General features: G+C 37.3%; 1 protein-coding gene and 1 long non-coding RNA gene across 5 annotated transcripts in view; one reads left to right on the forward strand and one right to left on the reverse strand.

Annotated features, from left to right (window-relative positions):
• The window catches only part of DOCK1 (dedicator of cytokinesis 1), a 281,002-nt gene that overhangs the window by 241,428 nt on the left and 11,837 nt on the right, over window positions 1-27,737 (forward strand). For all 4 annotated transcript variants that reach the window (XM_083844832.1, XM_083844833.1, XM_083844830.1 and 1 more), the window contains exons 41-50: window positions 672-813; window positions 990-1,068; window positions 1,345-1,429; window positions 3,037-3,123; window positions 6,597-6,773; window positions 7,799-7,882; window positions 12,619-12,756; window positions 15,139-15,284; window positions 19,400-19,598; window positions 24,930-25,083. In XM_083844832.1, the coding sequence (XP_083700958.1) occupies window positions 672-813; window positions 990-1,068; window positions 1,345-1,429; window positions 3,037-3,123; window positions 6,597-6,773; window positions 7,799-7,882; window positions 12,619-12,756; window positions 15,139-15,284; window positions 19,400-19,598; window positions 24,930-25,083 (1,291 nt within the window). The remainder of the gene's footprint in view (window positions 1-671; window positions 814-989; window positions 1,069-1,344; window positions 1,430-3,036; window positions 3,124-6,596; window positions 6,774-7,798; window positions 7,883-12,618; window positions 12,757-15,138; window positions 15,285-19,399; window positions 19,599-24,929; window positions 25,084-27,737) is intronic.
• Window positions 7,889-19,390, reverse strand: LOC310902791. The gene is made up of 3 exons (XR_014587008.1): window positions 16,039-19,390; window positions 14,424-14,516; window positions 7,889-10,522 (listed from the first exon to the last, which is right to left on the reverse strand). It is a non-coding gene; the product is annotated as an uncharacterized lncRNA (long non-coding RNA).

The following is a 27,737-nucleotide window of genomic DNA, read 5'->3' on the forward strand; positions in this document are numbered from 1 at the left end:
GTATGAAGGATATCTGAATTTTCTTTATTATTAAAAGGAATACTGTATATATTTAATAATTTTAAAATTACTCCATGTGCAGACAACTGTGCAATGGCAAAAATCTAATAGGCTAATGTGAAGTCTAGGTTGCCTCAGTCATTTTAAAAGAGGATTTTGGATCTTGCTACTAAAATGGCATTATTTTGTGTTTATATTTTCCTCTGCTACCCTTGCTCGCTTGCATCAATATCTTTTAATAAATGTTTACCTATAAAAAATGTAATTCTGTAGTTTCCTGCCATTCCCCCATTAACTGTGGAAGATGGATGAGAAGAATTACAGAGGGAGATCTTGGATTTGATGGACATAATTTGTCTTGATACATTTTCAGCGGGCACTTATTTTATAGGTCCTTGCAATTATGTCTTTAGGTCCCATTGAATTCAGCGTGGTTTATACGTAAGCCTAAAAGTAAGCATATGCTTAAGGGTCTCAGTACTGAATTGAAGTTAAGGAAAGACATCTGTGCTTTATTGAATTGGTGTAAAATACTTGTAAACTCTCGATTATATCCTAATGTTAGGAATGTTACGTATCTCACTGACCAGTGCTCGAGTCAACGCTTCTGAGATCCTGGTTCATTACTGGGAGCACTGGTCTAAGGATTTCACCTCTCGATTTGTTTCCAGAACAAAGTCTTCATTTACCGGGGAAAGGAGTACGAACGCCGTGAAGACTTTGAAGCAAGGTTATTAACTCAGTTTCCAAATGCAGAAAAAATGAAAACAACATCTCCACCAGGCGACGACATTAAAAACTCCTCTGGCCAGTGTATCCTTGGGTTGTGCAGCAGCTCCTGCAGATGGACTATCTGTGGGCAGTGTGAGCGGCCGGCTGTTGCTCTGTTGGTGTAACACATTAATTCTGTTCTTTTACCCATGTTCCCATGGAAATGCCTGTTGTGCCTAATGGAAGTCCTCTTTTCAGTTCTTAACCCCTGTATTCAGATATCCAGTGCTTTACTGTAAAGCCGAAGCTTGATTTACCATCTAAATTCCACAGACCAGTGTCAGAACAAATCGTGAGGTGAGTTTTGGTCATATTTCCAAGCTTATCAGTCTCCTTTGTAACACTTAAACTAGTTCTTCCTGTTGTATTATGAATATGTACATAGCCGAGGAGCGTAGTAAATGGGAGGGCATTTCATGGTTATTCTTAATATTAGCATAGATTCTGTCTAACCCACTGGAAAACAATGATGCTGTGTTTTATACTTACACGTAAGTCTTTTTCTAGTAGTGTTTAGCAGCAATTCCTAAACAGATAGCATTTGGTTTTGATCACGCTTTTCCCTTTCTTCAGTTTCTATAGGGTGAATGAAGTCCAGCGGTTTGAGTATTCACGGCCTGTTCGAAAAGGAGAGAAAAACCCAGACAATGAATTTGCGGTAAAAAAAATTATCTACTTTGGGGAGTTTGCTTGTTTATTTCCATCCATTTTGATAATTTGAAATATTCATTATGTTTTGGTTATTTAAATATATATTCTAGGCTTAAATGTGATTATTTCTCATAGAAGTTAAGTAATAAAAAAAAGTTCTATTTTAAACCAATAGAAATAACAGACAGAGCTGTATTAAGTTTGTTAAAAACTATTTTGAGACAGAAGCTTAAAATCGTTACACCTGATAAGATAGATGTCTCTTGCCAAAACTTGTCTTGATCTGAAGATGCTAGTCAGGCATCTTCTAAAAATGATCTTTTCGCAGCCATGCATTTTTTTTTTTTTTTTACAAAACCATGTATTCCATCTAATGGTCAATAAAACTCCCTTTGAGCACAGCTTGTATTCATCAGGATGTTTAGAACAGGCTACACCAATTTGATTGCCCCTTTTTTATAGACACCAATTTATTCGCAGTTCTAGTAGATGCAGTTAATAATAAAGTAGTAGAAGCAGCAATTAAGAAATGATACATTAATTTATTATTTTAAGCAAAGAATGTCGTTTTCTGTAAGTAACGGGCTCTAATCTAATTTTTGTGCTCATAAATGCTGAGTATTTGGATCCCTACAACTAAGACTGAACATTCATCCAGAGACTACTTCAATGTCTCTAGCCTCTTTTGCTGGCTGCTTTATCAAAAATCGGTGATTTCATCATCTGTGTGGGTTTAGCTAAGTAGTAAGTAAGAAACCCTCCTTTTCTAAAGATGATGCTAGACCAGAGTGCCACAGTTTACAATACATGTTGAGTAGTCATAAAAATTCAAGTGTATCAAACTCACTCTGAAAGCTCCTCTTCTGTTAATGGAAGATGGAGGAAACAGTTCCATTTTTAAAAAGCCTCACGTACTGGTATGTTTGGCATCGGTTAAGAACCAAATATGCACATGTGAAGGGAGACAGGTTAAATTAAAATATCCTTAATTTTAAACCGGTGAGGAGATGTTACAGTAAAGTCATTGAAGGTTTCAGCATGGTTGGATGAAATCACAGAACTGCGCATTCAGGTTGGGACCTACAGGACCAGAGGGGACTTTGGGAGGGCACAGATCCAACCCTGCCCCATGCAGGGCCAGCTCCGGATCAGTCCCAGCAGCTAGGGGCTTTACCCCAGTGGCTCTTGAAACCTCCCAGGACAGGGAGTGCACAGCCTTTCTGGGGAACCTGTCCCTCTGCTCCACTGTTCTCCTGGGCAAGAGCTTTCCTTGCTCAAGGTGATGTGGTTTCATGGAGGATGGCCCTCAAACACCTTGGAAGGTATGCAGGAAAAATGACAGCATGGTCAGGTAGATGTTTAATATAATGTTCTCCTTTTGTTAAGAGAGCAGGGCTTTTTTTCTACTAAACCATGTATCAGTGTCACGGTGCCAAAGCAGCCACAAATCTGAATCAGTGCTGTTCCATCATCTCCCCAAGCAGACTCCATCTGAAATTTTCCTCTGGCTTCATAATGTCTGTCAGATGGCAGTTCCTTTGCCTGATGATGTTTTAAGGCTTTCTTTAGATAACAGCTATCAATCTGATAGTGTGGTTTGTGTTATATTTGCAGAATATGTGGATTGAGAGAACCATCTATGTGACAGCATACAAATTACCAGGGATTCTGAGGTGGTTTGAAGTCAAATCAGTTTTCATGGTAAGATCAATTTGGCTTTATTGAGATTACATAACAGAATGGGGCTCTTATACAGCCAGGGAGAATTTATTTTTCTGTATGACCGTGCTTCTGTGAACAAGTAATCAATGTGACTGTATCTGACGTGATAAGACAAGGGGAACGTGCTTGCTGAGGATGCTGATTATTGACTAAGGGTGACTAAAGTAATACTTTTCCACTCCTGATACGAGGAAACACATGCCGAACCTTCCAGACCTTTAGGGCGAAGTCTGCTAAGGTACTTGAAGTACTTTTGTAAAGCATTCCAGCTTTCAGCAGGTGAGCCATTAAAGCCTGTGGCTTCAGCCAAGTGCCTAAATGAAGAGGGAAAAGAGGTGCTGTAGGAGAACTCTACTACATGGAAAGGAAACTAATTTGAATTTTGGAAATGAGAATTTGGGTATTTTTATTGTAATTTATTCAAAATATACCATAAGTTGAATGCATTGTGTGTGTCTGCATTTCTTCTGTACTTATCATTCACAATTAAAGATTGTTTTTGTTTCGTTTCCATAGTTAGCTAAAATATACCCTAGCAACCCCACAAAGTAACTCAAAAATAGGCATTTCTCTGCTCTATCATTTAGACTGTTTAGATAAGACGTATCCATTAAGTGCCTTAAAGATTAAATTATTCTTACGCAGCTGTAATTTTTAAGTAGCAATAAAAACATTGTTACTGCAGTTTTTAATTCTCTCTTGTGAAGCGTATTTTTAAAGGAAAAGAACAATTTGCATATGATTAATTAAAACCTTTTTCATTGCTCCATTGAGGTTATGTTGGACAGTTGTATTTAGATGAACAGAAGTAATGCAGAAAATTACTATGGTATCTATAGTAACAGAATATGAATGTGATGTTTGACAGTAATAGGCAACTGAATAAAACACATTGAATTTTTAATGAATTTTGTATTTGCAGTATAATCCTGATCGAGAAGATTGTGTTTATCTTCGTCATTGCAAAAAGTGTTGTTTATAAAAGCTGGCAAATCTGATGAAAGTCTCTTTTCCTTACAAGTTAAGAGCGCAGCCTAACAGGCTGCTTTATGCAAGCAATTTGTATACATGCACCTTTAACGCCGTGCTTGTCATCGAAATGCGCATAAATCCTGAGAGAGTGCTTTCTATAAGCTTTTTGTAAGTAAGGATTATGTTAGTCACATAGTTGGAAAATGATACCAGAATGGAACTTAATAATATGTGGGAAGACAGCGAAGGATAACTTTTGACCCAGCTCTGGCGTAGTTACTACAAAATTGGTATTGACTTTCTTCAGGATTCCTGTCAGCTAAAACGCTAGAAGCGTGATCGCTAAGTTCACATGCCTGTAATGCTAAATTTTGATTAGGGATACAAATCTTATTGATGTTTAAGTAAGTTCAATGAATTTAAGTAGCTTTGCGCATTCATCTTTTATTGATGGAACTAGAATATCTTTAAAGGAAGAGGTGAGATCGTATCAGTGCTAAGAGTGAATTGAGTAATTTAATAAATACAGTGTGTTATGTTACGTAAACAATAGGAACATACATCATTTCCTTTAATCTATTTGTTGTTGCTGTTGTTTTTCAGTGATTTCTGAGAACTTGTACCTAAACCTGTTCAATGTGTTCATTATCTCTCAATGAATTCATTGTACGCGCTCATTATTCTCTGTCTGATTTGGTTTAGCTGGACACAAATAGTTGCAGGGAAAAAAATTGCTGAGGCCAGCCACTGAATTAGAAACTGGATTTTGAGTTATACTGAGTGAGTTTTAAAAAGCACAAGCACTAATCTCTACTTTTTTTTGTTTAATTTTTAACATGTTCCAACACACCAGTATTATATTATTTTTTTCTTTGCCATAAATAGATTGTGTAGTGTCCAGAAAGCTACTTAGAACAAAGTTCATAGTTTACAAGAATAGATGTGTTTAATAGCTTTCAACAGGGTCCAAAGTACAGTAGCATACAGTAGTAGGGTGGGAACTGCAACTCTGCTTTTTAGTAGAGGGGAGGATTAATAAGAACAGGAAGAGAAAGGAGACTGAGAAAGAGAGCCATGATTGCTGATACAGAAAAGTTTAAAAACTGTCAGTCTGCTCAGTGAGTGCTAATTTCTGTACATATTCAAGAGCTTTAAAAGCAATGGTTCATCAACAAGTTGTACAGTTATAATCCCATTAATAAAAATGGCAGAATCCTAAATTTAGCATATGATGTTCGCAACGGTTCTTGCAGAATGAAATGCTGAATATGGCCATTTTCTCTGTCAAAATTTCACTCGTAGCAAGTTTGGCTCTGAAAGGTGGTCAGCTTGTGAGCATCTCAGCCTGGTCTGGTCTGCAGCAGAGCAGAAGCATTCGGCTTGGTACCTGCCTTCCAGAATAATTCACCAGGCAGACTTTTTAAAATGCTAATTAAAACACCCTTGTAATCAGATGGCAGGTGTAAGAGTAACAACTAAAGAGATTTGATTATAAGTGGTTCTCAGAAACATGGTAAGCAACTGATAGCCAGGTAGAAGTGCTTCTTTGTTTACGTAGCATTTATGTAAATTAGTCCGTAATCAAATATACGCTTGCTTTTTCCTTGTAGGCCTCAATTAACCTTCCTTTTCTATTCCTGCCACATAATTTTTTTTAATATAAGTAGACTATGACTTAAGGCTTCCAGTAAGGAATGTCTACGTTGTGGGTTGCTTGCTAATTAGTTCTTTTTAGCTCATTCACTAAATCTGCCTATTTTAGCAACATTTTAAATTTTTTAATAATTTTTTTTTCTCAGTATGAGCAACTGTCATTCTGAAAGGCACAGTATCTGGTCATAAATACAGTTGGAGATAGCCCATTTCTGACTTCAGTTATCCAAGTTTGGAAGAAGAAAATGGGACCTCATGGGAAAAAAAAAGCACAGTAGATAGCATAGAAGCCATCTCTTCAAAATATTAAACTCCATTTCCTTGGACATACACCAAAATAATCACTGCAAAAATATCTTCTTGATTTTTGAGCGTCTTAGGATTACATTTTCCATCAGAAAATCCACATTAAGTTATCATTTCTTTCTTACTGTTACATTAAGCTGGATTCTTCTTTGTACTGCTAAAACTCACCGATCCATAATCTGTAATGTTCTCCGTAATCCTCCAAAAAACTCACACGATTCTTGTCAGAGCCTTGCTAAATGTTTTGCTCTGTTGTGCTTCTGAGATGTAACATGTACTGCAATAGTGAAATGCATTTAACTTTCTCTACTGTTACTGATTATTTTATCAGTTACCACAGTATATTGATGCCAAACATTTAAGTGTCTGAAACCACCCTTTCTGTTAATTATTGGTTAAAATATCTTTCGTTCTGAAATTCATGAAGTGTTTTTAAACATGGTGGTTTGGTGGACAGCCAGTTCCACGGCAGCTCAAGAACTCTGCTCCTTAATTAAAACATCCTTTTGTTTCTATTTTAGGTTGAAATTAGTCCACTGGAAAATGCAATAGAAACCATGCAACTAACAAATGATAAGATCAATAATATGGTTCAACAGCATTTAAATGATCCAAATCTACCCATTAACCCTCTCTCTATGCTACTTAATGGCATTGTGGATCCTGCAGTCATGGGAGGTTTCACAAACTATGAGAAGGTAACGTAAAAATTAACTGTCCTGCAGTAATTCACCTCTTGCAACCTCTGAACATCTTCTTCGATGCCGCAGAACGTGTGTATGTGTTTGTGTATAAGACTATGTGAGTGTCCCCTAATGCATGCTCTGTAAAACATTGCTTAAACTTACCTTTTTATGTATTTCTGGTATTTGTGGATAGGTTTTTGCCTTTTCAAACTTGAAGTAAAAGATTATATGCTTAGCAACAAGAGTACTTAACATAGGGATGTGGGAGGCGATTGCTTGCTAGAATTACAAACTGAGATTGATGACATTTCCAATGTGTGCTCTCATGCGCTTGGACGCAGACCCGAAGCAGGAATTTCTGAGTGAACTTCAGTGACCAAATAACTGATTGCAATTTTCTCCTTTGCTTTCAAATGCATGAGTTTTTTTAAGGATTAATCAAGTGCTAGAGACTTTCCGAGACAACAGTCAGTTGCAATATTTCTAAATAATCTTGACTGCATGTTACAACATTAGCTTTTAAAGTTATATGTGAGAAGATACTAACATTGGAAAACTATAAACACTGTATCTGTTATGTTTTGAATATTAATCATATTAAAATAATATACATAAGCAACATAAATTTTCTAAAATAAATGGTGAAGGTACATGCTGATTGACAAGTCATTGGATCAAGCCGTTTCTGTCCTTCAGTAACTGTCACGCATTTCATCTACCAAAATTTCTTATGTCCTGGGAACTGCTAAAAAGATACTCAGAGATGTGCCAAGCGGAAGTCCTTTGTGATACTGCACACAAAATTTGGTCTTGACCGCCATGTGCTCGTCTACCCCTTTACTGATTGTGAAGGATTGACGTATTAATCTTAGACATCATTAAATTATGTATCTTCTCTTAGACGTATTTGTAGCTATTACTGCCATTTTCCAGAACTTTGGGGTTGATTCATTTATCTTTGCTGTTGGTAATCCTTCCAAGGTAGTCTATGTCGGTTCATTTTCTGAAATAACTGCTCATTTTTCTCTCTTGACTAGGCTTTTTTTACTGAAAAATATATGCACGAGCATCCAGAAGATCATGACAAGATTGAAAAGCTGAAGGATCTGATAGCTTGGCAGGTAAAAATATTAAGTCTGGTTGGCCATAGAAAGGCAGTTTAGTGTCACTTTTGAGAAAATGCAGACTTTTTTTTTATGGCAGTACAGTGTAAAGATCACGTGTTACTCAAAAGAGAAAATATTTTGTAATAATGTTGGTTAGTATATTGGCAATTTAGTTTTGCATTTTAACTTTCTAAGGCTGATTTTTGAAATTTTTCTCAAACACTCAGGTAGAACACTTAACGCTGAATCCTCCTACTACTTACTTGCTTTGAGAGAGTATTTCTTCACATATTCACTTCTTTCTTCAAACAAAGTATTTTCCATTTGTATATATACATATAGCACCTTTTAGTACACAATATTAAATGTGAAAGTTACAAATCTTAAATGCAAAATATTTAGTAAATTCATCTAGGCCTTGCTGAACCTTTGCTTCATTTGCTGTATAACTTAACATGGCACAACAATATTCATGATTCATAAATGCCACATTATGTGGTGAAATTACCTACTATTTTTATGACATATTAGAACAGAAATCATTTAAATGTAAGATTACACAGATAATATTTCCAGAACTGTCAACAGAACCCAGATTTCCAGTCCAATGCCTTAAACAAAGCAGGAACCCTCTTGCATAAAGAAATGTGCTTACGTATACCGAAGAATATTTTGCAGAACAGACAGGAAACAATTCCAATTTTGTTCCAGAGTCATATGGGGGACGTTTTCCAGTGGTCTCAAGATAGTTTTGTGATAACTAAAAAAAAGAAATACCAATATGACTGGAAATGTTTTTCCCATAGAAGAACAAAGTGCATCATTGCCTTTTTATATTCAATTTTATTTTTATAATAAAAGGAATAATTTATATTTCTGTAGAACTCAATTTTAGAGGTAGCAGAATCAAAGATATAGAATTAAAAAAAAAATCCTCTAAAGGCCATAAAACTATCACTGAATAAAAACTCTTTTGGTTTGAAAAGAATATATATATATATTTATTTACTTACTCACTTTCCTGTGAGCTTTTACAGAAGATTAGATTTTAGGAGCTTTAAACTCTATAGTGGAAAATAATTTGATCCCAGAAGACTGACTTCATGTCAGCTCTCTGCTTTTGCCTCTGATAGAGCTACTTCAAATGAATTACAGACACACTTTTCCTCAGCACAGATTCACTTTGGTGATGTGTGTGTTAAAATAGTGTTACTATTTTAAAATACATATTGCAGCTAATCCCATTATATTTTAATTATTCAGTGGTTTTAAGTTCATAATTTCCCATCAGTATTATAATTCCAAAGCAAATAAGAACCAGAAAGATAAAGGGATCAAAATAAAGTTTTTTGTGGTTTTTTTTTTGGAAATTCTTTTCACTGAGGTGTAGCCATTTCAGAGTGGAAATCAGTGGTTATAAATTAGCATAGTCTTTTTGTCTTTTGGTAGTAGTCTCTTATATATTTAGTGTATTCTAAGACTTAAGCATTTTCTAAAATAATTTCAGTTTTCAGAACACATAATAACTTCACGGGAGCAGGGTGGAGAGCTCATGTAATGAGAGAGAGTTGTTATGGAAACTTTCCAAACTAAGGCAGTGGTTTGAATTCATCAATGACTTGACAGTGATTGAAAGCAAAAATGAGTTTTCATTTTTCAATAATGTGGTTCTTGGTGTTTTGTAATCACACAGAGATTTTCTTTATGCTCTATAAATCAATCTGGATATATGAAATCGTCTGACAGTTGTATTATCAAGCTGACTATTTAAATTAATTTTTTCTATTCCCTTACTTCACCTTTGTCTCAGTCATTCTTTGGAATTCATGCTCTTCAGGACATTGTCCTTTTATAATTCCCAAGAATGATTTAATTAAAATAATTGTTTGTTTCTTTCCCTTGTTTTTTCATACAAATATTGCTAGTAAAACAAAGTCCATTTTTGTCCATCTTAGTTCTTTTTCACACAGAAAAATTAGTTTCCATGTGACTATATCATTTCAAGCTTATCTTTTTATTTTAACATGAAGATAATGAAGTGAATCACTGATGATGTTAGCCACTCACCATTTAGCTAATGTATTTACAACATACAAAAACTAATATGTCACCTAAAAATCTTAGGTTACTTCTACATAGCTAAAAGAATTGTAGCACACAGAAAGTAAGCTTTATAGTTGTATTTTATGACTATTATTATGAAAGATTTTATATTAAGCTGTTTAATAATTCACATTTATGTACCCTTTTCATAGTTTTTGGCCAAGCAGATCAAGACATTAAAGGGAAGAGGAAGGGAAAAATAATCAGGGAATAATATTAAGTTGCAAAGCAACTTTATAAAATTTCAGAATCAACAAAAAATGAAGATCGATGGGATAAATGCTGTCTTGAGCTGGTTTCCTTTCTCATTCAGCTCATTCTTTTCTAGTTCAGTTGCTTGCTGTTACCTTTACTTTCTGCCTTCCCTCCCCAGATCTGGGGTACTCTGTAGGATGTTTTGAAATAAAGCCGTAAGCAAACGCATCAATTGCTCCAAAGCCAAATGAATCGGCAGGACAAGGAGCGTGGCAAAGTCTGCTGCTGCTTCTGCATCAAAGGTTCATGTAGGTTTAAAGTTCAGTGCCTCGTACCCAGATTTCCCGACGTCAGTGTCTGGAAAGGAGAAGCAGAAAGAATTTCGAGGTTAACAGACAAAGTTTGTTTCACTAAATGAGCAACGAGGCCTGGTCTCTTCACTGAGCAGGGCCAGGAGCCGCCGGCCTTTAGTTGCCCGTTGTGCCTGCAGGCCCGGCCACGAGCTTGCTTCTCCGAGGGGCAGAAGCTCACGGTGGCTTGCCGGAGCCCAGCCTCCTCTGCACCCCTCCTGTCTGCTAATTACCGCCGAGCAGAAAGAGTAATTAAGGCAAACACCGTCACTGCCTTCATGTTCACTTCTTGTCATTGCTCTAATGAGGTTCATGACGCTGCTGCCTCCGCTTCATCTTCTCTGTGAATTCCGTATCATATGTCACGAGTGCATAACGTGCATTTTGTGAACTGCCGTGTTGTGAAGAGAAGAGCCTGATCTCACCGATTTCCTCATGTACAGCAAGTCAAAGCCATGCGCCCGGGTCTGCTGCCACGGGGTCCGCCGGGGAGCTCCCCTCAGAGCTAAGCCTGCCGCTTGCCAGCCTGCCTGGCTCAGCCTCTGCTTAGCACCTGCACTCAAAGGCAGCACCTACATTATTTTTATTTTTTTTCATGTCTGGGACATTTCTCTCCAAAAAAAAAAAAAAAAATTCATATCCTTTGATTTTCTTCAAATTGGAGATGCCCGCTCCCTAGGACGGGCTCATTAGTGCATTTTGTGCTTTTAAAAATTAGCTCCGAGCTGGAGCTTCAGACCCTGCGTGTACTTCATCTGGGCTATTTGATTTTTTTTAAAGAATCTATTTAAAAAGTCAACAGGTTCTTTCAAATGAATGAGCCAAGTGACCACTTACCCCTTCAAAGCAAGAGGGTCAGAATGTGGCCTGGTAATTACAAACATTGTGAAATTCATTTACTTATTCAGAGCAGAGAAGTTTTCCAATTTATTGCTTAATTTTTGTAGAGTGCAAATCCATATGACTATAAATAAAACTGACAACAGCGAAAAATGTTGTCTTGGCTATCTTTTAGGAAAAGAAACCGTGTCCATTTAAATAGTGCCCAAACACAAAATCATCTTGATAAGATTTCTTCAGTTTGTTCATCTGTAATTCATCTGTGTATTTATTATTCTCCTTACTAATAAAGCTACTCGTTCTGATTGCTGCTTAGTCTTATTAGAAAAATCTGTTTTTAATCAGTATTATGATTTAATTATGAATTATTAAGAAGAAGCCTCTTAGCTTGATTGCTGCAGAGAATATCTAAGTCAGAATCAGAGCACTGTGTGGGCTGAAAAGGACCTGGAAGAGGAAATATTTTTCCTAAGCTGCAGATACAAAACTCTAATGGTATATCTGGATTGCTGTGGGAATGAAAATGTCTCTCTTAAAACATTTTAAAAGGTCAGCTACACCTCCACACTATGAACTAATTATATAATCCTGTGTTGGCATGGTTATTTTGTGACAGAAGCCTTGCAAATAGATGATTATTTTCAGTTACAAAAGAGAGCTAATTTCATTATTTTGTTCTCAAATAAAATAAAATATTTTTTCTAAGGAGAAATGTAGCTTTCAGCATTTAAAGCTATATATTTTATTAATAAATATCGCTCTGCAATATATACATGTCCAAGGATGTAGCTCATTTGCAGTTAGAGAGAGCATTTACTAAAGAAAACACATAGATATTTTCTCCTTCAAGGTTTTATCCTCCTGAAACTGGTAAAGGGCTGATTTTAATAACCCAGTGTGAGAGTCGTCATTCATCAGTTTGCCATTTTAAAGTACAGCACGTATTAGGGCTTGTGAACGTAACATAATAGGAATATTTCTGCTGCCAGATAAATTCAGCTGTGCCTCCAGTGCATGATTGCGGGGCAGAACTATGGGTATATTAATTTCAAAGGACTGTGGGTAACAGTCCAAAAGGAAAATAATGTATGACATTTTTTAGATCCTTTTTTACTATGTTGTGCTTCATGTAAAATGGCTTTTATTATTGCTTTTATTCCATGAGATCTTTCACTCCTCTTGCTACGTGCATGGCAATCTTGCCCCAGTCTTTAGCTGGGAGAGGACTCAGCACACTAAGGGTGACGTGGTTGTGCTTTGCAGATCCCGTTCCTGGCAGAGGGCATCCGCATTCATGGGGAGAAGGTGACAGAAGCACTGAGGCCATTCCATGAGCGGATGGAGGCTTGCTTCCGGCAGCTAAAAGAAAAAGTAGAAAAACAGTACGGTGTCCGAGCTGTGGTAAGTTGCCTGCTAACTTCATGCTTCAAACAGATTTGGAGTTTCTGTGAATTATAGGCAATTTTGTTTTTCTCTGTTTTAATTCTCACTGATTAAAAAAGCGTTGGTGATGCAGGATTGCTTGGTTGTTCTCTGGTCAACACTTGAAACCATCAAATCATTAAATATGTAAATATTTAATATTAAAGATGCTGTAGGAGATGGTCAGAAAGCCTTGGTACTTTGATTTGCTAGCATGGGAACAATTTCTAAATAGCCTGTTCCCTGAAAATCCAGATAATTTTCTGGATTCTTCCAGAAAATTCTTCAGTATTCTATTTTTAAGGAATTGCTGTTTAAAAACTAAATCTCTACCTGAGATGATACGACATGATTGTTCTAGAGCCAAATGTCGCCTTCCTGTTGATGTAGTTCCTTTTCAGGGCCTGTGCCAGGGCCATACTGGTCTACAGCGATGTGCAGCCTGCATCTTGGATTTTCACACACTCTGGCACCACCCTAAGTGGAGGCTGCTGCTTACGTAGTGATTAAGCTGCTACTTAATGAGATTTAGTAGTGCTGGAGTTGATGTTTTTGTCATTCCAGCAAGTGATTTCCAGTTTTTGCTTCATCTTTAAGTCACAGACAAGAATTTGATGTTTTCCCCAATGAGGTGGTGTTTTGCTTTGGAGTGTTAACCAGAGGGAAAGAAGGCCAAAAGCCTGCAAACAGCTTCTCAATTGAGAATATAATTGATAATTTTGTCAAAAGCCACACAAATTGCATGGTGTTGTGTGAATGAGTTTTAAAAAGCTAGGACCTAAGAAGTAAATGGTTAGAGTTGCTCTAAGGCTGAATATGCAAAACTGATGCCCTAACAGTGCATTGAAGGCTGCTGGGTTAGTTTTATCTTTATCTACTGGTAGTACTGACAATGATGTTGTAAATGTGCTATAATTCATAGGTTTATTTGTGAAATTGCAATAGTTTGTGGAACTCGCATATGCAGTGTTTATCTTCTCACTTGTTACTGCTCTGGAATACAAAGGATGTTCGTGTATTTACCAGAAAATAGACTCATATATCCTCTAATGCAGTGGAAGCCAGCATATCGTGTGCCAAGGTACTTGCAGTCTGCCTGCAGTCTGATAACAAGGCAAATGGTGAAAGAGCTTCAACTTTCTGCTCAGCCTCAGTGGGATTTACTGCATCCTTGGCTGTGAAAGTGGCCAGGAAGATGCTGCAGCAGACAGGGCAGCAAAGCGAGCCCAGTACCACTCCTCTCTGAGAACCCAAAACCTCAGTGGGATAGTATATGCCAGTGAAATATCCTGTTGAATTTAATGACAAGCCTTCCTTCAGAGATTAGTTTTTGTTTGTGTGTTTTTTTTTCTATAGCAATGAGTTGTTTTTTTTAATGGGAACGATGAGATCTTATGTGGAACTTGCCAGTCTTTATAGTATCCTTCTAAGTGCTCTTCCATTTATAGTCCTTCAAATCCCATCTCGCTAATATACTAAGGTAGCGAAAAGATCAAATAATAATTTATTCCCAAGGAAAACAGAAATAATTGACATTAATGATACTTGCGTGTCAGTCACTTCAAAAATACACATTTATATCATCAGGGAGATGACTGGAAAGTCATACACAGGTGGTGTTATCTTTCTCATTTCCTTCTACCCACCAGTAAGAATTGTCAGGATTGATGGAGTTTTATTGCTACTGTCTTCCTTGTACAGTGCCAATTTACCAGTAGTTGCCAGGGTGGAAAATCTACCTGTAATTAAACAGCATGAGATTTTTATTTGTTGACTGAAAGAGTTCAATTATTTTATGCATATATCAGTTATTAATGACTAACAAAGCTTGTATAAATATTCAGAACTCTGAAATTGTCTGCATCAAAAAAAAAAAAATCTTTCATATATTTTCTTCTTACCCTAGATGTCACTCTGTAAATTGGCACTCTTGACGTAAAGCTCCTCTTAGTGGTGTGGTTTTTTGTTTCGTTTTGTTTTTAAAACACCTCCATTTCATTTAAATATACTGACATAGCAGACACTTCAATTGCAGAGATGGGTTAAAAAAAAGATGTTTGTAAAAAGCTCCTTTTAAAAACCCAGGTATAAAAAAAATGTAAATTCCATCGAAGCAAATGAACATCAGAATACGTTTAAAATTCTACATGCGCTTATAAATAAGAACCTAAGTATTTCCTCTGATTCCTTTAATTTGATTTTCTTTGGAATTGGTTTCTTTGTTGTTAAATACAATGTATAATTAAATAATATAACATTCCACAGGGAAAAAAAATATTGAACTTCCTGCATTAGTTTTGGTAGCCAAATGTCAGCTATACTGTGATTTAAGAAGTAAGATTGTATATTCTTTTATTTTAGCCTTCAAGTCTGGATGACAGACGAGGCAGTCGGCCAAGATCCATGGTGAGATCGTTCACGATGCCATCGTCTTCAAGACCCCTCTCTGTTGCCTCGGTGTCTTCTATCTCCTCAGACAGCACGCCTTCTCGACCTGGCTCAGATGGGTGCGTAAGGAGTAGCCATTCGGGGCTTATCTTTGTAAAGCAAGACTTTAGGTTTTTAGGATTGTCACCACACCACCAGGCAGACAAAATGCACACAGACAAAAAAGTTTGTTTAATGCAAATAAATGTAATGCTGTTCTTGGTGCTGTTTAAAACAAAGGAAAAAAAAAATCAGCTAAGCGTTCAGCAAAAATCCCCAAACTAACAGGAGATAAGTTTTGCCCTTTTTTGAACTACTGCAAGTGTAATTGTTTGGAACTGATCATGTGCAAAGTATGTGATGAGACGTGCATTTGGCCAGTCTTGTAGCGGTAAACAGGTGTAGCTTGGGAGAAGGAAGGGATTAGCTAACTGCTCAATCATTTCTTCTCACTCTTGCTGCCAGAGGGAAAGCTGCTTATGGCAAGATTGTACTTCAAGTTATCAAGATATTTCACATGAGATCTGGGAATTTTGTTGATAAGCCCTGTCTCACAGTCGCATCCCTCAAAAGAAATAATCTGTTTTCTTTCCACTCAGCCTCAGAACTCCCTTCTCCCTCTTCCTCCCCCCAGGCATATTCGTAACCCAGAAACTCAATATTTGACCAAGGCGGCAGTTTTTTAAAAGTCTCCTAAAGGACTGCCAACATGCAGAGATGCACTAGAAATGTTAGTGTCCCTTGTGCACCTTCAGAGGGAGTTATTACCTGACTAGAGAGTAAAAGCATCAAGTAAAATTAAATACAGCACCTAAGGACCGACATGATACTTACCTTGATTACAAACAGTTTACATACACATTGGGAACGAACCGCAAACAGCACAGTTCAGATCTCATTACATTCCCCTCTGTAACACATACATGATGAATCATGTTTATGTAAACGTAGGACAGCAGAGATGTTAATGCATTTTCACTAACTCAGCCATAGAAGTTGCCTTGCTGGAACTTGTGCATGCCTACCATCCCAGGCTAACAGGCAACTTCATTTTATCTCAGAAGTAAAATGTTTTTGTTCCTTTTCTGTTTCTCATCTTTAATTCTCTCCCTTCCTGCCTCAACCTCTTTCTTTTTTCCCTTCAAAATCATTATGTGTATCTTTCTTTCTTCACTGGAAGCTACTTTCATAATTTTTGCATCTCCATCCCAGCGTTGTTGCAGTGCATGTCACTTAGCAATTTTGGAGGATCTCATGAGTCTACTCAATACACGTGTAAAACCACCACTCACAAAGATCACAGTGCAGCTCAGCTCCTGCCCTGAGCCCGGGGCAACACACCTGGAACACACGCGAGGAAGACATAGCGAACAAATACCATCACTCAGAAGAACTGAGGAAATGCTTATTTGTTTGATCAGTGGAGCAGGAGAAGAAAAATCATCAGATTTAAGAAACATACTGAAAGACCTCTAAAATGCAACTGACAGTAAGAATGATGTGAATGGTGTGTCCCTACTAACTTGGAAGGAGTTTACATAGCTTACTTATGTCTGCTTGGGTTTATGGTCAGTTGATCCATCTTATATTCCATTTCCCCACTCTTCAAGATAGGTTACTTACAAGATTAGAGATGGAGCTATGAAAAACAATTAAAATGGAGCTGACTGTCTTGCCCAGATCACCCACCTTGTATTTTGTGCTGCCGCCCAGCTTCCCCTGCTTCAGAGCTTTTACACAGTAAAAACTCAAAGCAGACGTTGACACAGTGTGTTTTACAACTCCCAGCTCTACGTGTAAATAAACCTCTGACTTCAAGAAAAGACCTTTGGGTTATTCTCTGCTTAAAATGGGCCTGTGGCAGTACAGATAGGATCACTTGGAGGCACGAGCTGGGAGATGGGAAGGCCCAGGCTGCCTGTGCATTTTGCCGTAAGTTGAAAGTCCTCATGTACTTCCAGCACACGTGTGGCATGCTGGCCCATTTGTATCACTGATACACCACGTACAAATAATTAATAGTACTAATAATAGGAGTGCCTAGAAGGGAAGCAATTAATCACTGTGTGAAGAACGGCAATTCTTACTGTAAACCTGCAAGCTGCCCGCAAAGCACGGCCACATGCAGGGGGCTGTCACCGCCATCCAGCACAACACAGCCCTCAGAAACAGCCAAAATGCTCGATTCAGGCAGCTAAAATAAATGCACAATGTCAAGGGAGCTGCAGTCTGTTCCAGGCTTTGTCACTGACCTGCTTTGCAGCCCCAGGCAAGTCATTCCCCTTCCTTTACTCTGTAAAATGGGATGTAAGATATTTGTGAAGCACTTTGACACTGAGAGATAAGAAGCTCTGTCTAGCAACTAAGCTTGCAATTTTGTCTCCCAGCTCGTATGAATTTGGCTCCTGTTATGAGGGCAATGACTCAGGGGCTGTTGCTGCAGGTACTTTTTTGAGTATCTTTTCATCAAATGAGAGTAATTATGCTGAAACTAAAGGGCCTTTAGTGCTTGAAACAACAACAATAGCAACAACAAAAACAAATAGTCACAAAGTAACACGATATAGAATTTATTTGTGCTGGATACTGCTGATGATTAGGGTGGCTTCCCTGTGAATTGTATGAAATGTGAACCCCCCCCAGTATTACACCGTTAGGAGTCTGGCTTATGTGGGTGCATCATCATGGCAACATAAATACTTTCCCAAAATTAAAAGGTAAGCGACTTTCCTTTGGTTGGTTGGTTGATTGTTTTAGGGTTTTTGTTTGTTTTTTTTTTTTTTTTGTGGTTTGGTTTTTCTAATACACTGATTTGTGACATCCTCTTAACTTCTGTTAGAATAATTTTAACTGGGTTATGATTTTACTAGTATGGTAAGTTAATAGTATAAATTATAAAACACTTTAGGTCTAGCTAAGAATCTTTTAGCTAATTAAGAGCAAAATGTCTCTTTGCCTTTTATTTAAACTAGTCATTAAAAAGGTGAGGTAAAAGAATGATTCCTTTAAATTACCGAGCAAAAAATTAGTTTAAAAGGGTTCTAGTATTATTTAGAATAGTCTTTCCTTATAAAATAAAAACTATTTTGAAAAAGCGAAGTTTTACTTTAAAAATTCATTAAAGCCCTAAGGTATTTTTTTTCTTTGAAGACAGAAAGTTGTGTATTGTAGAAATTTCAGAGATGACGGTAGTGGTGTGTCAGCCATGCATGTATTCACATGTGAAGTAGATGGGTTTGGGTGTGGAAGAGTCCAGGTGGGAAAACATCCACTCCTTGGCAAATAACCTGGCCCTTAGTTATTGTCAGAAAGATCATTCCTGAGTTTCTCTGTAATATCAGAATGCTCTGAGCTCCTCATTCCTGTCTCATCTTCGTCAGTGTGTGCTGTAGGTGAATATATCTGTGCATACCCATGTCATATATATCCTAACGCTGTGTAATTACTGAAAGAAACAGTTATTGCGTCTGTGGTTAGACCTCCATACTTCAGTGCAATGACTGGTACAGATGTGATGCTTTTTGGCTTTTCCATGAAAACAGACTGTGATTTGGACGAGTTACAAGCATTAGAAAGCTTGTTGTGTTGTGCATGTTCAACAGAAGCTCACTACACCACTAAAAAACAACTTCTCAACAGTTATTCCTTTTCTAGGGAATAAATATATCCTCTTCCTCCGCCAAAAAAAAAGAGGAGGAATGTGAGGACTTGGATATTTTTTTTTGAAGAAATCCTTAAAGCCATCGGTAGACATATCAGCTACTTCCAAGGAGCTCAGGTAGTGGAGGTGACATTTCTTAAAGCCCTGCCCAGTCACCCTCACTTGCACAGTGCTGATCTCCGCTTGAGTTCCCAGGGGTCTGTTAGCATGCCTGTTGTGGTGCCACCATATATATCTTGGGCTCATTTTTATATAACCACTTAGAGTGAAATTCAGAAGTTTGTGTACCTGTGAAATAATAAATATACTATAGAGCAGGGAAATACGTTATTGGTCCTTCAGCAGTTCTGCAGTAAATTTTAAAGTGAGACAATAATGATTGTTCTGACCTTCTGCCCACACGTTTTCTCTCCAATAGAGTTTTACTGATTAGCAAATCATCTTTAACTAAAGTGAGGCTTTGGGGACTATGAAAATTAAAATTAGGTGTTTTGAAAATTGTATTTTATTGATCTGTTGAACAATTTTCTTTAGGTTTGTGCTTGAGCCCCTCCTGCCAAAAAAGATGCATTCTAGGTCTCAAGATAAATTGGACAAGGATGACCTAGATAAAGATAAGAAAGAAAAGAAGAAGGAGAAACGGAACAGCAAGCATCAAGAAATATTTGATAAAGAATTTAAACCTACTGATATTTCTCTGCAGCAGTCTGAAGCAGTGATCCTTTCAGAAACGGTAACTTTATTAACACATAATGCTTTATCCCATTCTGAGCAGTGTTCTTTCTGGTTTTAAATAAAAATGTTGGTATTTAGAATTTAGTTCATTTTTTAGATCAAAAATAACTCTAAGGGAATACACCATAACGTTAATATATTTCCTAATGAATGAAAAACAAAGATTTTTATTTACAGTGTAAAAAATCATGGTATCTTATATAAAAATCTTACCAAAAGGTATATATGGCTATTTGGCAAAAGGACCAGATGATATATTCTAAGTAAAATAAATGCTTCCATTTTAGCAGCCTCTTGAATTTATGGTTCCCAGTAGACTGTGATGGGTTTTCTCATATTTCAGCTGACTACTGCAAGACACTTTTGGTGGAAATGTTACAAGGTCATTTCGTGCATGGAATTACGTACTCTTGAAAGACTATTTTAAGCAGAAAATCGTAAGCAATTCCACCAGTGGCTGTGTATAAGCATATTAACTACAGGGCATATCTCTTTTAAGCCCTCTCTTCTTGGTGTATATTTAATTCACTGAAACTATCCTGAAGGCTTAGGTAAGTTCAGAAGTTTTAGTTCTGAAATGGAAAGCAAGTCCATCCTAAGCTGGAGCAGGGATTTCATGAACTAAGAGTAACCTCTGAATCTCTGGCTGGACACTTGTTTTGAGGCCAATAGTTTAAAACTTGCCCTCAGGAAATAAATGTAATGCTCTTTTAAAGATTTGCACATGTACTTGTAGAGCCAACTTTTAATTCAGCAAAGTCCATCATTGGTCGTTCTGTCATTTACATTGGACTTTGGAAACGATTTCTCTGCCCTTGATGTCCTCTATCTCCTTCTGCTTGGTATTTGTGGCTGAGTATTGCTTAGATGTTCAGCCATAGTTCTTGTGTTTTCTGGATTTGCTCCTTTTTTTCCATCCAGAGATGATCTAATCTCTCAGATGTGTCTCCCGACATCAGGGAAGATCAGAGCCTTATTCTGTCTGATATGGCCGTAGGCCCTGTATTAGCTTAGCAAAAACTCAGATAAAATCCCTGTGCATCCCCCAGGCTTCTCACCCAAACTCCTTTGAAGTCAGTGACAGTTCTCCCATTGATTTCAGTAATTTTGGGATCAGTCCTGGTTTGTTTAAGTGGATATTGCTCCTATCAAAACCAGTTTTCAGAGAGCAAATACATTGTGCATAAATATCCGTGCCTCGTCTTTTGCACACAACGCTTTCCACTCTGGACGTATGAGGCACATTGCAGCAGTCATGTTTTGTCTAAACCTGAATATTGCAGTGGCAAGGCTTGCACTCGCATCTCCCAGATCCCTAAACAGACTAGCGGAGTTTGTGGGATAAGAGCCACAAGAGAAGGAAGTTTTATTTTGGAGCAGCTCAGTCGGTTGGATTTGCACAGAACCCCGGGACCAGGTGGGAGGCATCCAAGGATGGTGAAAAAAACTGGCTGATGTCAGTGCAAGGTCACTGCCATCTCTGGAAGGTCTTGGATGTTGGAGAAGTTTGCTTATGACTGGAGAAATGCAAATGCTGACTGCACCTGCATGCAAGAAGGGCAAAGCAGGCTGACCGGGGAACTGCAGTCTGGTCAGTCACCTCACCTCAGACCCCGTGAAAATCACAGAGCAAACCTTCTGGAAGCCCTTTCCAAGTACACAAAAAGACAAAAAGGTGACTGGAAGCAGCCTGCATCTCTTTGCCAAGGGCAGGCTCATTTACTTCTGAAGCCTCGTCCTCTTCCACCGTCAGACTAGTGCCATTTGCTGCCAGTTTCAGTGGATGAAGTTTGCCCCTCCGACCTCTTTGAATTCACATCCCTGTATGTATTCCTACCCGTTTTAACTCTTCGCTTGCCGTGCTGCGCATGTTGTGAGAACTTTTTTGAGGCAGAGATCTTAAAACCTGGAAAGGGGGCATGAAAACCCTTCCAGGCACATTCCCGTATGTCATCTGAGGAGGAGAAATGAACAAAGGCCAACAGGAGTTTTCCTCTCTTTCCCTAGTTGAGAGCTCTCAGTGCATGACTGGTATGACTAATTTTCCCCTGGTTATAGAGAAGGAAGGAAATTAAATGCCAGAATTAGTTACTCACAGTTACTCTGAGCTTCTTGAAATCCACGGATCAATAAGAAATGGAATTTACTGCTAAGAGGAAAAAGTCTCCCTTCTAAGTATCTGCAAACTACTTGAAAGAGCTCCAAAATGACCAGGTCAATTTTTAATGCTTGGTGCTAATGTGGTTCTCTAGTATATGAAGTAGAGGTAACACTCTTTCGAGACTAGTTTACAGAGTGGTTGTACAATTCCCCCTGCTGTCTTCAGGAATTTTGGAAAGATAATGTCAAGTAGTTTAAAGATAAAATTTGTCTTCTGTTAAAATTGCTGCACTCGGGAGAGATATGTCCCCTATTAATTATATAGAGGAGAAATCATTATCTTTTGTAAGAACTCAAATTTTCCATTGTTCTACTTTTGTGGGCTGCGTTTTGTACAAGTTCCCTTTTTAAAGTCGAAATTACTCCCAAAGCAATGGTTCTGCTGTGTTTTATAAAGGAAAAGGCATTTTCATTTCTCTTGTATTGGGACCTTGGAAGCAGGAAGTTTGCTAGCTTAAAAAAAATGAAAATGAAAAGATGATGGAATGGGAAAGTGAAATACTCTTCTTTTTTTTTTTCCCAAAAAAAGTTGGAACAAAAAATTGACGATAAATTGAAATTAAAACATACTTTTAAAGAGCTTTTATAGTGAGATTTTAATCTGCTATTAGTTGCTATAATATTTCACGTTATAGCTACTGGATTCCTTCCATTGAGAATTTTAGAAGTGATTTGTAGCATTGCTAATTCACTTAGAGTATTCCTTTTAGTTGGTGAAGTTTCTAACAGAACTTCAACTCTGACTTCTAAAACACTTGGAGGTTTTTGCAGCAGAAGGCATTCTTTTCCTTAGTACCATGACGATTTATAGGCACCTCCAAGAAAATGAACGGAAGAGTACCAGCCAGCGTGGGTTTGTCAGTGCCGGATCAGGTCCAACCCTTCTTTCTTCTTCCTGCGACAGAGCGGGAGGCCTAGCGGACACCTGATGTGCTGACTTCAACGTGCCTCCTCGCACGTCTCACCCAACACTCACACCAAGACTGGGTGATGTAGTCTAGCTTAAAGAGGTGCTGGAGAACGCCTAGCAACCTGGAAAACCTGCAGTTGACATTAACGTGGGTGAGGCAGAGTAAATGAGAACCCACGGTGGATTTGGGTAGTGGGATTTATCAAAATAATCTGTGTAGAAGTGCAGTGTGCGTTCAGCCCGGCCATTGTCAGGTGAGAGGCACGGCAGCCCCGTCACGCAGACAGCGGCCGTTCCCATTTCTGCAGAGCCGCTGCTGCTCTGCTCAGGTACGATGCTGTCTGATGCAATGGCTATTTCTGTCACCGTGGTGCACTTTCTTATGCAGGAACTTATTTTTCACCAATTAAATAAATCTTCAGGGAAGAACATGAGAAGGTTATACAATTGTGTATTTGGAACCATTTTCTCTAGTTATATGGTTAAATACTTTTTTTCAAATTGCTCTGTACTTGTAATGAATTTTCTGACTGATCAAAACCCAAACTCTAATTACAGAGATCTTGTACTGCTCTGATCTTATCAAAAGATAAATTAAATGCTTTGGTATGTGAAGATCATCAGTAATGTCTTTATAGTTTTCTAGAGATTTATATCTTCTTTTAAGTGTCACATAAACTTCTTTAACATAAATTCTCTTTGTTAGTTCTTTGATTCCAGAGGCTGATAGCAAATCTAACACTGAGGCCAGGTATTTAACAGAGCGCTCGAAAGCTTATGTTAGTAATCAGAATAATAGGCTGTACATTTTATTGATTTAGTGACATCTAACATTGCTCACCATTGATCTCACTTTTGTTAGACTAAAAAAAAATTAGGAATGGGTTCATTATGGATTAGCAGTCTCCAAAGAGTTCATATTCCCTAGCAGAACCATGATGTATATGAACCTTAAGAAAAGAAACAATCTAGTCAGTCATATAAGAAGTTAAAATTTATTTTAGTTAAGTAGCCACAAACCAGGTTAACTTGTAAACTTGATTTTGTGTTTTATTTTGTTTTGTCTTGGTGCTTGCGTTGCAGGTTTCCTGGTCAGCTAGTACATTTTTATTAGTTGCTTTTTCGTAACTTTATACCTCTGAGAAAGCAATTACTGTGCTTATCCATTCCACTAAAAATATGCTTTAAAAGATCTTGAAAGAAACCTTTGGAGTCTTTGGGACTTGAATTTTAATATCAGGCAAACTTCTGAAAGGTTAATCGGAGGTCTTTGTGAAAAAAAAGTTGCGTACTTTGAGAGCCTTCTAAGAGAAATTACCATGGAGACCTTTATGCCAGCCCTTCTAGGTTTTGTTTTCTGAAAATACAAGGAAGTACTCTTGTACTCTTCTCCTTCACCATTGTCATTTGTGAAATGACAAAATTATTCAAAAAGCATTAATTTCTTCTTGCAGCTTCCATTCTGCCCTAATGCATCACCTTGGCAATACTTCCCATCTTAACTTTAGGCTGCGGCTCCATTTTCTGTGCTCTCGTTAGAATTAACAAGTTCCTTCCCTCACTGTGATTGATGGAAATGTGGGGGACAGTGGATGGGTAAGAAACAGTAGAGTTCAGAATTAAACTTAATGAAAGGTTTCACTTATTTAATTATTTCAATATTTGTTGCTCATAAGATTACAAGTATCATTTCAGGTTTTCTGATGGAAAATTTAAATGGATTATGAAGTGAAACAATAGGTATATTTCAGTGAATTAAATATAAGCACAGGAGTTTATATTTTTAGAGCATGCAAACAATTAGGGAGAGAAATTTTAAAGGAAAGTATAGCCATGTGAGAAGAAAGAAAAGGTTCTGAATATGACACGATCACGTGTGAGGATGTAGGCTTACTTACCATACTTATTACTGTAACATGTTAAGCAAGTGTTTTGGGATTTGGCTCATTGCTTCAGAAAAATATGCTAGGCTATAGGAAGGTGCATGCATTAAGACTCATTGTTATTCCTGGGGAGACAGGAAGAGCATTTCGAGCTGAAAAATACTGCATTAAATCAGAAGAGTTGTATGTTATCATTGCCCTATTGCTGTTGAGGAAGTACTGGGAAAATACAGCAGTCACAAAGTCGGCTGCTCAGTAACAGCGCATATTCCTTTACTGTCTAACCTTGATGAGCTGTGGTGGTCAGTATCCACTTATATTCATGCCATGTTGCAGTGAAATAATTGGGATTTTCATTGTTTTTGTCCCTGTGCAGATCAGCCCTCTAAGACCACAGAGACCAAAAAGCCAGGTCATCAACGTCATTTCAAGCGAAAGGCGCTTCTCCGTCTCTCCTTCGCCTCCCAGCTCCCAAGTGACACCACCCCCAATAACTCCGCGGACAAAGCTTTCTTTCAGCATACAGTCCAGTAAGTCTTTAATTACATTTTGTTTTCCCAGAATATTTTTTGCAGAATAACTTCCTATGGGAAATTGTGTTTCCTGAGCATCACGTTAAGCATCACACTTCAGGATGAGTTCTTATAGTTTATTTTTTTGTCATCACCAGGGGATGTCTTTTGCAGGACTAAGAACAACTTACCTCTTAACCTGGCATTTACCACCAACAAAAATCATTTAAACATTTTACAAAAGCAAAACTGTTGCATTGGAAAAGTTTCTTTTCCTTTTCATATAATCGACAATTGCATAGGTATTTAATAATTGTCAGAAATTAGTGTTGAACTTGATTCTGTATTGGATTTGGGATATTTGGGAGCATAAAGGATGAAAAAATAACCCTGTAATGTAATTGTACCTTAAAAGAATGTTTATTTACTATGTAGTGAGTACAAGCCAAAGGAAAAAAAAAAGCCATTTCCAGTGTTTTAGGGTTTTTTGACATTGAAGTCTATCACTTAGCTGTTCTGTAAAATATCATATGTTTATTTCAGCCTTCAGGAAACCCTACTGCAAATCTGGGTGTAGTACATCACGTATTTCTTTTACAATGCTGTTCTCCAAAAACTGATTGTCAGTTTTCAGTTGCTAGCATGTGATAAATTATGGTACGTTTACACAAAAGCTAATGCTAATGTCAAATGTTAAATATTAGTAAAGAGGGGAATAGATTGAGTTTAAAAAATAATAATAAAAAATCGTGTTTGATGGTCATTTTGGTTTATTTACTTTTTTGATACTTAAATCCTTTTCCCTTAAATAAGGAGTGTTTTGGAAAGTTCTTGTTGCCATTTGTGAATATTCCCCTGTAAGCAGGGGAATGTTTATTCTACAAATGTATAGCAGCAGAACTGTCTTCTAAAAGACATGTGGCTTTGCTTAAATGATTTTGGAATTGTTGGTTATAAAGCTATTGTGGAAGAGTGATAAACAAACTCAAATCAGTTCAATGCTTCCCTTGCTTAGTCAGACACCCTAAACCACTATTTTGATAACTGATCTCCCTCCTTTCTTTAAATTTTTGATACCCAAAACCTATGAGTATACAAAAAAAATGGAAATACAAAGAATTACAGTACAGGTACTCCTACCAAAAAAAAAAAAAAAAGTTGAATGAGATTATTTCTTTTTATATGCAATTTATTAAAACCAACTCAATCTCTTTTTTAAAAAGGAACCAAAACTATCATGTGTTTCTGAGAATATTTACATCTATGTGCTTGAGATTTACGTGCGTTACATAAAATAGGTTTGAGTTACTGCAAAATATATATAACTTGTCCATAGTTGCCTGAGGGATTACAATGATAATTTTTTTGTGGAATTCCAAGGACAAAGAAGTTACTTCAGTACACAAATTGGCTAAAAGCAGTTAATGGGTTGCTAAGCAATATTGCTTGCTTGTTAGAAGGCAGTTTAGGAGAATGGAGTGTAAAATTTGGTCATTAGGTTGAGATAAAAAAAGTTATCTAACTGATCTCTTCACCATTCTCAATGGCACGTGTCCAGTAAAGAGAAAATATTCAAACCATGTTAGTCTGATGAAATGCTTTGAATAACAACAGCAAAACAAAAATGAGGGGTAGATATTTATATAACACGACAGTTTGTGTTTGACACTTTTTTTTCCGAAGTTAGCTAGATGACTTTTGGATTTCATTAAACCGTGTGAGAGGTTAGCTAGTCAGGCCAAATATTTTTTTTTTTTTCATTATAGAATGCTGTTGTTCTACTAAATAGTTTGCCAAAGTGTTCAGGGCAGTTAAATTTGGCTACTACAGGACTGGGAGACTGAATTTCTAATGTTTGTCTGTATGTGATAGCACGTTGTTATGCTGATTTTCAGTTTCCACATAAGGAATGTATGTAGGGAGACCTAACAACATAGCTTGCTTACGGTAATGCCAAAAGAAGGATTCCCTCTACAAAGTAGGATCCAAGGTTCTGCTTAAGCTATAATTCTAAAGAAAATGACATTTTCCAAACATCTCTCAGCATCACCCTATACTGCATGGGGAAAAAAAAAAAAAAAAACACAAAAAAAACAGTAAGTACATATATACAAGTATAGGGAGGTACATATGAAGTTGTAGATGAGATGTCGCACATATGTCAAGGAGCTCTTTTCTGTGATGTTTATGCTCAAATGTCTGTGATCTTTAAATATACTACATGGATGGGAAGTGAATACAAAATGACCAGGGAAGTTCATTTTACGGTTATGTTCTAATGACAGGAGCATAGTAGAAGTAGACTCTGATGGAGGTATATAAAAGAAAGTGTTATGAATACTGGAATGTTTGGGGAATGGAGAAATCCTCTGTGTAGAAAAGGAAGGATGAAAAACAGAAGCTATAGAAAAAGTGATGAGAAATTCAGGTCCTGGAGGACAAACAACACTTTTCAGCTTGATGTAGAAGAAACCACTGAAAGTTCGAAATCCCAAGATGAAAAATATTCCTGTTCCTGATGTAGTGAAAGTTCGAGTGAAAGGATGAAGGGTAAAATTACAGTTTTCAGTGACAAATCAATACACCCTTACAGTTAAATTGTGTTAGCGAGAGGCCATTTTAGAGAACAATAAAAGGGCACTGCTTATAAGATATTGATAGAAACCTTGCAA

The sequence above is a fragment of the Anser anser genome (genome assembly GCF_964211835.1).
Source record: "Anser anser genome assembly, chromosome: 7".
NCBI classification, from domain to species: Eukaryota; Metazoa; Chordata; class Aves; order Anseriformes; family Anatidae; genus Anser; species Anser anser.